The 12,500-nt window shown below is 36.0% G+C and overlaps 1 protein-coding gene across 1 annotated transcript in view; it reads left to right on the top strand.

Annotated features, from left to right (window-relative positions):
• The window catches only part of LOC121866860 (voltage-dependent calcium channel subunit alpha-2/delta-3-like), a 124,317-nt gene that overhangs the window by 61,258 nt on the left and 50,559 nt on the right, over positions 1-12,500 (top strand). The window contains exons 10-13 of the mRNA XM_042366595.1: positions 1-102; positions 5,417-5,650; positions 6,683-6,730; positions 9,629-9,715. The exon at positions 1-102 is cut by the window's left edge and continues 35 nt beyond it. Of these exons, the coding sequence (XP_042222529.1) occupies positions 1-102; positions 5,417-5,650; positions 6,683-6,730; positions 9,629-9,715 (471 nt within the window). The remainder of the gene's footprint in view (positions 103-5,416; positions 5,651-6,682; positions 6,731-9,628; positions 9,716-12,500) is intronic.

Genomic DNA, 12,500 nt, shown 5'->3' on the forward strand with positions numbered 1-12,500 from the left:
AGAGAACAGGTGCTCAAGTACATACCTGTGATGGCTCGGCCGATGGTGATGTACCAGTCCAATCATCCTCACAGGTGGACGGGAGTGTACGCCGATATTGCGGTAAGAGACCTTTAAATTAACTGTTCCTTCTTCCTCTTATGTTCCTTCTTCCTCTGTTCATTGCCACTCCACCGGGTGTACAGTATTGTATTCCTCGCCGGTTTTGAAGGATTAGGGGGAGGAGAAGGAAGTTCAGGTGAGGAGTTTGGATTGATGTGATTCTTTTTTTGGAGGCGGTGGGAGGTGAAATTTTTGTGTGGGGTTATTCTAGTGCTATTTTTTTAGAGGTTTGAGTTTTGGAGATCAGGATCCTTTTGAGGAGGTGGGTTGTTTGAGAGGTAGGGAATTAACTTTAGAGGGTGTGGGAACCATTTTAAGAGGTGTGAGGGAAAATTCCACCATTATGGGGTGTTGTTTTTGAGAGGTGTTGTGAACAGGCCCTTTTCCTGTAAAAAATCCTCATCTCTCATTTTACTGTGCAAGTTAACCACAGATAAATAAAAGTTCATTTCATCTTTAGATGAATGAATCATCTTCAGTTAGAGTTTATGATAGTAGTGAGTGTCGAGGTTGACTGAGAGGAGTGCAGAGGTATTTAAGAGTTCTGAGAGTTGAGGGCAATGAGGTGTTGAGGATTAATAGAGGGGTATTTGAGAGTTACTGGGGTTGTTGAATTTTCAGAGGTGTTAGAGGTTCTGGGGAGTTATTGAGATGCTGGGGTTGTTGAGGGTACTGAGGGGTATTCAAGGGATCTGAGGTATTGAGGTGCCTGGGGTTATTGAGGAGTGCTTGGGGTGTTGAGGTGAAAATGGTGTTAAGAGGTACCTGGGGTATTTGAGGGTACCTGGGGTATTTAAGGGTACAGGGGGTATTTAAGGGGTACAGGGGGTATTTGAGGGTTACTGGGGTATTTGAGGGATACTGATGGGTATTTGAGGGATACTGAGGGGTATTGGAGGATGGGGTTCTAGCTATAGATAAGGGAAGGAGGTTCTAGTAGATCGGGTTCTGTTGATCCACTTGGGTTCTGTTGATCCACTTGGGTTCTGTTGATCCACTTGGGTTCTGTTGATACACTTGGGTTCTGTTGATCCACTTGGGTTCTGTTGATCCACTTGAGTTCTGTCGATACACTTAAGTTCTGTTGATCCACTTGAGTTCTGTTGATATACTTGGGTTCTGTTGATCCACTTGGGTTCTGTTGATCCATTTGGGTTCTGTCACACTCGTGATTTTATTTCCATAGTTTTTATTTTAGAGATAATTTAATAGTCTTATTTTTTTTCAAAGCTGCAATTTAAAATGTTTTATTTTTTAGTATTTTACAGTAAAAAATGAAATAAATTTTATATTTTTTTATCTCCAGATTTTTAATATCCAATTTTCTTTATCCTCAACACAGAATACAATGCATGGTTATGTTCTGGTAAGGAAACTGAGAGACAATTACAGTAGATAATGTTATGAATAATGCTGTACTGTATTATGAATTGATTGATATTATTTTAGTAGATTACAAAATTAACTAAACCCGCCATACAATACAGTCATTCCAAAAAACTATCTGTACTTGGGGTTGATCGATGAATTTCAGAATGAACACTGTGACTCCTGTTGTCTCGGTAGGGTTGTCAAAATCCTTCATCCGTTGTGTCATATTTTTTTTCAATACAATTTAGTATAGATAATTTTTTGAGTGACTACTGTAATCTTTATAATTCAGAATATTCTTTCTTTTTACATCATATTTTGTATTTTTCGTCGATGCTGTAAAATGGTCGCTTATCCTATGTATTCCGGGAAGGCATTGATAGATGCTTTGTATTCTTAGCTAATTATATATTCCTCTATAATTAAGAAGCTAATAATAATCAGTAACGTGTATGGTCATTTTTGATGTTGTAATTGTTGTTAGTAGCGTGAGTGTGTTTGTTTGGTATCCTCTTTGGTAGTTAAATCAGCTAGTGTATTAATTACGAGTATATCAGAACTGTAGCTTATTGATAGAAAAACAAAATAGATTACATTTTAAAGGTAATAATGATAATATTTCAGGTAATATCGTCCTTTGGTTGACATACTTCCATTGATTTAGTCAGTTTATGATGAAACGTGATATTGATAATGATTTGTCTTATATAATGTTCTAATGTTTTGCACTAATTGCTATTTACTTTCAGAAAAATCATCCAATTATTTTTTTGTTTAAATGTTTTTTTTATAGAATACAGGTCATTTTATATACCTAATTGACTAGGTAATTGGCACTACAATATAGAAAAAACAACTATGTTTGGTAATCTTAAATTTTCCTTAATTATTTTCCTATTTTTTAATGATTGTCTTAGTTCGTTATTATTTGGTCAGTATATTACCATTTTCTTTCCCACACAAAACAAAGAAACAGAAAACGAGAATTTGAAGCGAGCCACGAGCAGAGACTATGATTTTACACTTATTCAGTATATCATTTTCATAGTACCGACCAAACGCCCGACCCCCGACTGACACATCCCGACTGACACATCCTTCGGTACCTCGTCACAACTGTATCTTAAGAGAAAAAAACAAAACAAATTGCTACTTGAAATTATTGCATTTTTTATGAATAATATTTTCAGGTCGAGTCATTCATAAACTTTGACTCCATTTTGATTTTAAACTTTCTCTCAAACTGGTTCGGTATTTACATATTGTCCAATGAAAAATATATATACTTTCTTGTTCATATAAACGTGTAGAGCTTTTAGACTTACCCCTTAATGAGTTAGAGAAGTAGCGACAGTTTAAGGTATAAAGTACAGGTAAATTAATTGGTTAATTACCCTCAGGTGAGTTATCATTACCACCTCATATGATACTTTATAAGATTAATTTCTACAATTATGAGTTAAATCTTTCAAACATTAGTATAATAAAACATGAAAAAAAAAATCAGGTTTCATCTACAGAAGTAGTTGAATAAATTGCTTAATGTTGTCCACGAAAGAGAAAGAGAAACAGTTGGTCACATTATCTCTTAGTTTTGGCCGTCATATCACAGCTCCTTCCATCATGTCCAGCAAAGGCTTATGCTAGTAACCTTTTTAGACCTTTGTAGCAATGCTTCGTCCTACACAAAGCTTATCTACCCAAAACTACAGGAAGAATACAAAGAATTCTTATTCCTCAACTACAGGAAGATATGAAGGCTTTAACAGTGGCAACGGAACAAAGACACCCACAGAACAAAGACACCCACAGAACAAAGACACCCACAGAACAAAGACACCCACAGAACAAAGACACCCACATAACAAGGACACCCACATAACAAAGACACCCACAGAACAAAGACACCCACATAACAAGGACACCCACATAACACACCCACATGACACACTCACATTAACACACCCACATACCACACTCACATAATAAGGACACACCACATAACAAAGACACCCACATAATACACCCACATAACACACCCACATAACAAAGACACCCACATAATACACCCACTTAACACACACCTACATAACAAAGACACCCACATAATACACCCACTTAACACACACCCACATAATACACCCACATAACACCCACATAACAAAGACACCCACATAATACACCCACATAACACACCCACTTCTCCTTGACCATCCGCAAAATCATGGCTTTTAATCTTTAGAAATCCCCACCACTTCCACCTCCCCTCCCCCCAAAAAAAAATATATTGCTTTTTTTATTTTGTTTTTTATAATCCTCCAAAGTCAAGACAAGCCAGCCATTGTTAGAGGCGGAGGCGTGTTAAGTTATTTTAGTTTTTAACCTCGTGTACACCGTCTTTCCCCTCTAGGACGAGTGGGATATATTGCGAGAGTATAGAGTAGCCGCTAGAGCCGACAAGGCCTTTCCAGTAGGTAGCCCAAACGTGGTGGTGGTGGCTTATGTGAGTTACCATTACCACCGCTACCACCACCACTACCATCATCTGTTTACTCAACTAATCAGGACAAACAGATATCCAACCTTGTTTATTATTATTATTATTATTATTATTATTATTATTAATAATTATTATTATTATTATACACTTCGATCTTTTTCAATCTTGATTTCTTGTTACCAGCTTTTGTTATTTTTTTTCACTTTTCATTATTTATTCACGATTTTTCACTGGTTATAAGTTAATAAAATGTAATTATAAAATATTAAATGCGTTTGGATTCTGTTTAGTCTTGTGAGGTTGGAATGTGTACATTTTGCATTTTTTTATATACAATTTGAATCATTTTTATTAATTCTATTTGTTTCCCTTTTTATTTTGCATTTTGAAACACTAATTGGTTTTGTTTGTCCTAAAAATTAATAGATGAATCAAACTCCACGTACATAAAAAGAGACTGTTATTCTTTTGTTTTTTGTAATAGAATTTTAGGCTTGAATTTCCCGTCAAAATAAATCATCATATGTGTGTGCGTGTGTGTGTGTGTGTGTGTGTGTTTGTTGTATGTTAGTATCATACATAAATTATATAGTGTATAATTATAATTTTCCTCTTATGTTACCAGCAACATTTATATATTCAGTCATCTATATTCTTCATAATCTTCCATAGCAAATCAGATCAAAACTTCATTACAAAATTATTCTTTACACAGAACCATATTTACAAACCATTTACAATTTACAGAACCAGTACAGGTTAAATTGTAAAGTACAGGTACAGTAATTTACAGGTAGGGGTAAAAGCATACAGGTGTTACCTTAAACTAATTATATTACCTGAAACAACATCGTATACACTTTTGCAACCAACAACACCGTCACCATCTCCCCACTATCTTCACCATCATCATCATTATCACCAACATCACCAACATCACCACCACCACCACCACCATCACCACCAACACCTCCACCAACTAACTAATACCTGTTTTTTCTGTTTTTTTTTTGTATTATTATTCCACGCTGCTGTGAACGCTGTGTCTCACCTGGTCAACTCACCTCACCTGCAATTAACTCCCCCTACCTGGAAACTAATCTAATTGGTGCCATCCTGCTTGAAACCCAACAACACACACACAAAAAAATGTGATCTATAATTTATATCAAAATAATTCCTGGGCCCTTCCCCCCAAAATAAATAAATAATAATGTAAATAAAAATCTATATTAATCTATTATCTCGTGATTTATTAATTAATTGATATGGATTAATTACGTTTAAAAAAAATACATATAATATTGTGATTTTCCGAAATATTCTTCTCTAAAAAAAAAAAAAAATAAATCACTATGAATTTCTGAATCCAAATCTGGCCCAATGGCTGTTGTTGTTGTTATTATTATCAATGTTGTGGACAAATATACACACAAACATCAGGACCCAAAACAAACCGAGTGGCTGTGGGAAGTTCGTGAAAGAAAACGGCAGATGGACCGCACTAAACTCTGGAGAAAACTTAAGACACTGGTAAATAACAAAGATACCGGACACTTTCACCCTCGCCATCTAGACGATCCCGTGGAACTTGAGAAATACCTAAAATACGGAAAGTTTGGACTCTCCAACCTGGACATTGCCCGTATTAAGGCAGAGAGAGCGAGATCAATCAGGGTTAGTATGTCTAGTATTGTCCTCTCTGTCTGTCTGTCTGTCTGTCTCTCTCTCTGTCTCTCTTAGTATGTTTTCTAATCTCTCTCTTTTTCTCTCTATTTATATATATTCGAGTCTAAATAATCTGTACTTGTTTCTCTATTGGGTAAATTTATCTACTGCACTATGGACTATACCAACACCTTGATACAATATATATACCTGTATTAGTCTCCTTGTCTTCCCTACTCTTGTGATTTTCTTCTTTTTAATCACAACACTGGAATCATATTATGCTCCCAAGAGTATTATTTCTCATTATTTCTCATTACGTTTAGGCAATTGAATCTTTTTTATTTATTTTTTTTGGCCCCGAGATGAATTCCTGTGAGTGTTTGTAGTTCACGTGAGTTGGTGAACGAAAGATAATTATATAAAGGCGTAGGATTTTAATTTTGGAATATATATGTATTTTGAGTTAAATTTGAGTCATATTAATAATAATTATAATAATAATAATAATAATAATAATAATAATAATAATAATAATAATAATAATAATAATAATAATAATAATAATAATGATAATAATATTGTTATTATTATTATTATTATTATTATTATTATTATTATTATTATTATTATTATTATTATTATTATTATTATTATTAATTCCATCTATATTCCAATATCCATTTCTGATCTGGAAAGCAAGAACATTATTTCTCAAACTTGAATCTTTTTCCTTCCATTGCATCATTAAAGTAAGCTACTTAAGAAAACAAGACTTATAATAATAGTTTAATATGATTCCAAGTGGTAACAATATTCTGTTCTTTATAATTACATAAGACTAGAATAACATTATTTTTTTAATTTAATATATATGTTTGTCATTAGACTTATACATGGTCATTATCCCAAGTTGTTAATATACATGTTTTTCTTCTCTCTCTCTCTCTCTCTCTCTCTCTCTCTCTCTTTTTCTCTCTCCTCTCTCACATCCGTTCCACACAACAGTAATGACCTTGATAAATTTCTTTACCCTCCTAGACAGACTACCGTCGTATATACCATAAGGGAAAATGGACTTTAATGATCGTAAGTTATACCTCAGGAGTGTGTGTGTGCACCTATAATCAGGGTCATCATACCTGTGTAATGATACAACTAGTACTACTACTACTACTACTACTACATACATTTACTGTACTATTTTGGTCTATCTCCTTACCAATGCCTGGCCATCATTTCGTTTGGGTTGGTCATCACATTCAGCCAAAACTACTGTACTGTAGTTTTAAAAGATCTGATTCATGATAAAATGTACTTGAAAATATCTGAATTATTTAATAGTATGATTTAGTTCTGGTAGTTTAAAAAAAAATCAAGTGAATTCTGAAACATTTGAATGTATACTTAATTTTGAATAATTTAATAATACAAAATATAAATTTCTTCTCTGACCAAGCAAAATTATTCTTACAATTCTAAATAACTTAAAAATATATTCACCAGTTCTAATAATTAAAAGAAAAAAATATATATACTACTTCATTAGTTCTAAAAAGTTAAAAAAATATACTTCAGGTTTCAACAGTTCTGAAATGAATATATTACAACACTGTAACTTTCTTGTTTTGGATTTCAGGACAGTAATGATTCTTGAAGTTATGAATGAGTCTTCTGGATGTATAATTTTGAGGTGCTCAAAATTTTCTGGAAAATACTCAAAAATTTCTGGAAAATACTAAAAAATTATCTGGAAAATTATAAAAAAAAATCTCTGGTAAATGATCGTAAATCGTGGTCAACGTTCTTAGGTTCTTTGTAAATATTAAGACCTGGTAAATGTTTAGGTAAGAATTAGGTAAATGTTTCTAATAAGTTGAAAAATGTTAGTAGTAATATCTTAATAAATTTTCATAAGGTTTTGCAAATGTTCGTAAAATTTCCATAAATGTTCGTAAAAAAAAGCTCATAGAATTTGGGTAAAATATTCGTAAAATATGGGTAATTATTTTGAACTTTACGATAAAGAAATATAATTTATCATTCACAAATTCCCCATAAATCTTGAGTTACTAGGATCTGCAATATATATTTGTTTGTCTTATAATATAGAGAGAAATTTATATATAATCCCAGCAATCACATATCTATTAGATGAGTGACAGCCAACCTTGACAAGATGGCCTCAGTACACACAGCTCACTCACCCACCACAGGACACCGCTATGAAAGCTTTCCATGTCTGTATTTGAATCGAATTTTTTTCCACAATTCTTGATCTTAACCTTTTCTCGTCTCAAGTTCCTACTCTTTATTTTTTTCTTCAATGTTTTTATTTGATCCATTTTCTTTTTATTATCTTTGTATCTTTTTTTTATCTTTTTATATATATTTACTACCAGTTATTTTATATATTGGTAGACCATTGTTTTGTACTTTGGATTATTTTTTTTGAAATTTTTGATGATTTTTTTTTTCATTACAGAGGCATGATTTTTTATATACTACTTTTTTTTTGTATCGTGCATGAAAAACGACGACCAAAAATTTTTGGAGTTCGTGAATTCATTTTTCTTTTTCTGGTTTTATATTTTTTTCCAGCACAAAAAAAAATATTAATTTCTTTATTGCATGACTTGCACTCTTCTGATCCTTCCACGACCACTACCACCAACCACTACCACTACAACCACTACTACTACCACTACTACCAATAACTACCACAGCGAGAACGCATGAGAAGAGATGCAGACTACCTGGAACTTGAGCCAGACACACTGCTGGAGGAGGAGGAGGAGGAGGGCGGTGTTCAGGCTGGGTTGTATAGGAATATATCTGGACGTACAAAGAGAGACGTGACGGTCAATGTGCCGCTGAGAACAAAATTCTACAAATTAAAGAAGTTGGTCGAGCGTTTGTATAGAGAAGAAGAGAAGCTGAAGCGATGGCGTGAGGACATACGAATGGTAGGACCGGCTCAGGAATTGGCGGGTTCTCTGGCTGCTACATCCAGCCCGAAAAGTTGAATCGAAAAACTTGAATTCACCGCCTGATTTTGTTAAATAGAAATACACACACCTGTATGATTTAACGCTGTAATAATATACGCTAGCAAGAATTATGTAGAAGGTGTTTCACGTATATTTCTGTACTGTATATAGCGCACTGTATTCGGTCAACTGTAATGCCACCACAGGTTACAAAGTATTAACTGTAACTTTTGTATTTTCCGCTGTATCACAAGCAGCTGCTAACTGTATGTGTTTTGGGATTTTTTTTACTTATTAATTTTTTTAGACATGATATTTATTTTGTATGTCTTCTAAAAGTCTTCATTTTCCTTTAAGATACTAACACAAAATTTAATAATTGGAATGATATTTTTGTCTTATTTTTTGGATGACATTACAGTATTTTTAAAATTTTGTATTAAAGAATAAGTAAGAAGCAGCAGTACAGTAGGCTTAACCTTGAAGGAAAAAATAATAATAATTTTCTTTACCTAAAAAGTACAGTATCTAAATTTGACTCTGCCTGTACCTAGACCTGTAGAATTCATGTAGCTTAATATAGGTAATTCTGTATCTCCCATATATGTGATTTTATGCACTGTGTACAATCACGGACAAAAGTTCCTTTACACCCCTGCTCGACACTGTTTGGCCCAAGTGAACCAGCGGTTCGGAGGACTCGTTCAGCATTTTGGGGAATCGTTCAGCGGTTCGGGAACTCGTTCTGCAGTTCGGGTACTTGTTCTGCAGTTCGGGGACTCGTTCAGCGGTTCAGAGACTCGTTCAGCGGTTCGGGGACTCGTTCTGCAGTTCGGGGACTCGTTCAACGGTTAGGGGACTCGTTCAGCGGTTCGGGGACTCGTTCAGCTGTTCACAGTCTCAGGGGTGTAAAGGTGTAATGGGACTGTTGTGTTGATGACTGTGCAGGTGTGTGCGTCTATGTATGTGTGTATCTTATTATCTCACCTGTGTACAGGGTCGCCGAGGAGCACCTGGGCTGAGGGAAGGTTACAGGCTCATGACATCTGTCTCTGTACCTGTGTTTGACCGCAAGAAGACTTCTGTAAGTATGTCAGACAAGTGCATGACTCAACACTCAGATATGAATTAATAGATAAAAATAGATAAACACCAGGAAATATGCTGTGTCACCACTCAATCACCAAAACTTACTTTCAGTCAGTCAGTCAGTCAGTCTAGGATTGGTATTCATAGAGCTACCTGACGCAGCTATGGAATATATTTTTTAATCAAAGTAAAGATTAAAAGTGTAGTTGTTGTCTACAGGTGTTTGATAATTAACTCCTGACAGGTGTTACACTAGACAACAACAAATATACACATAAAGCACTGCCACACACACAACCTGACCAACTCAGTGAAAGTTATCCATAATATAACTTAACTTCTGCCAAGACTCATTCCTCGATCTTATCCTTACCACATGTTCCTATAAGTCATTTTAAACTTGTATTATTATCATATATCATATTGATAATTATATATACTGCTGTCGTCATGAACAGAAGACGCAGCTCGAACATGCGGTAAGGAAAAGTTACGACACATTTATCACTGAAAATTTCAAACTTCATTCATTATTTTATATGATTTAGTGTTTTAATTTTTCATTCATAAATAATTTTGAGTAAATAATAACATGTTCATTTATTTTTAGTTCAGAATATATTATAATTTACTAATAAGTGACTTGGTATTTTGAGTAGATAATCTTATTTTATTTATTTAAGGAGATTAATGAAATCTATTTTTTATTATAATTCAGATTTTTCCGCAAAAGTTTTGAAAGATAAATATGATGATCAGATTATTATTATTATTATTATTATTATTATTATTATTATTATTATTATTATTATTATTATTATTATTATTATTATTATTATTATTATTATTATTATCATTATTATTATTATAAAGCAGGTGTGTGTAAGATCTACTGTCCCTTGAGGTTTGCAGAGCGACCCACTACACACACACACAGACACACATACTCTGGCCTCCATCCTCCCCTAATAGCCACACTTTCGCCGCCATTTTATTACCTTAAAATTAAATATCCTAATACATAAGTAGCTGCCCTAGCTGTGTTGAGTTAGTTGAGCCGCAGATCTATACGGCATTCAGTGACTGTTGCCTCATAGTCAGTTGTTGTCGCCTTTGGGGCCGATGGTCTCGTTCCCCTGAGGCAGAGCAAAGCAGACCTAAGGAGAGAGAAGGACAGTCGACATCTCATCCAGGCTGTAACATAACTTCTGGGCTGCTGCTTCTGTTCGGATAGCACCTCCGCGAGTCTGGCGTAGAAGCATCTTGCACTTGGATCCATCCCACCAGAGGTTGTGAATACTAGAGGAGTGAAGCTGCCTTGATCAACGTTCTGAATTCTTTCCCCTATGCCCTTATCTTGTCGTTCTCGTTCCTGCTGTATGCAGGATCGAGAGCTAAGTTGCGGTGACATGCGGCCATGGGATCAAAAATCCTGACGTCGAAGAAGGCTCGCTGTCCCCGCGTCCAGAATCCTCGAGCACTGACGTCAACACAGGCTTCGTTGGATGTGTTTGAAGTCCTATTTTGGAAATTCTCACTGTTCAATGGAAGGGGGGTGGGTTCTACCCTGACATCACGGCAGATTTCCTTCAACATATTTGCTGTAAGATCCCTTACTTCGTCATGCCTCATGCATATGAAGCCCCCTTTCTTGCACACCATGGCGTGATCGACGTCATAGGAAGAGCCACACACGCATTGGGAGGGCCGACCTTCTACTGGCCTACCGTACCTTAGAGCATTGGCCTCTGTAAATTCTTGTTTATTGAGACTGAAACCATTTGCCCTTATCGGTAACGTAGTTAACCAGTTCGAGGCGCCCACCTCCTGCGCTATAGCTACTTTTTTTCAAATTCTCTGGTACTTGCAGCAACAGTTGCTGCAACTTATCACTTTGGCCATGCTGTCGTTCTTTCGTAATGGACCTTCGAATCTTGTTTACTTCACTGGTATCCACCTACCCTGTTGCATTCTGAACTATTATGTGGCCCGTGAGGGCTGCCGTGAGCTTAACTGAGTTTTGATGTTCGGTGGCAGCAATCTCCTCTGGATTGGTCAATCCCATTCCTCCCAGTCTCGGTGGTAGTGCAAGGAGTGATCTTTCTGCTGGGGTTAAGTGAGGGTGTTTCACTACTACTACTACGTTGCTGTCACTCGAGATCGAGTATGACGATCATCCAGCTATGATACAATTATATGAGTTATTGCGGATGTCACCTTCATTGATGAGTTCTGAGGTGACTAAAGAGACCGATACAGGACCGGCAGGGTCGATCACAGATGTTGCACATGTGGGGGGCTACATCTAGTGCTGGAGAGGCGGCAGCAGCGTCTTTTCGGCGTTGGCGCTTGTCTGCCTCGTTATGCAGTCGGGCTAACTCGAAAGTATTGACCTCTTCTTGTGTGGTGCTCCTCCAATTGTTACGGTGTGGAGTAATCGTCTCCCAGGTGAGGGGGTCGATTTGGCACTTTTTCAGGTTTGTCTTAAGACTATCCTTATACCTTTCCAGTTGTCCGCCAGTGTTACGTTTACTATTCGTTAGGTGACTGTAAAGTAGTTGCTTTGGCAGTCTACTGTTGTTCATGCGGGTAACATGGCCAGTCCAGCGTAGTTGTTCATGGATAACGGTAGCCTCGCTGCTCCTACAGTTGGTGTAAGCAAGAATACTGGCATTTGTTCTCTTGTCTTCCCAGCGAACTCGGAGGATGGAATGTAGACTACGTTGGTGAAAGTTTTCAAGTACCTTGAGGTGCCTCCTGTATGTGACCCATGTCTCGCT

The sequence above is a fragment of the Homarus americanus genome, unplaced genomic scaffold, assembly GCF_018991925.1.
Source record: "Homarus americanus isolate GMGI-L3 unplaced genomic scaffold, GMGI_Hamer_2.0 scaffold29851, whole genome shotgun sequence".
In the NCBI taxonomy this organism is placed as follows: domain Eukaryota; kingdom Metazoa; phylum Arthropoda; class Malacostraca; order Decapoda; family Nephropidae; genus Homarus; species Homarus americanus.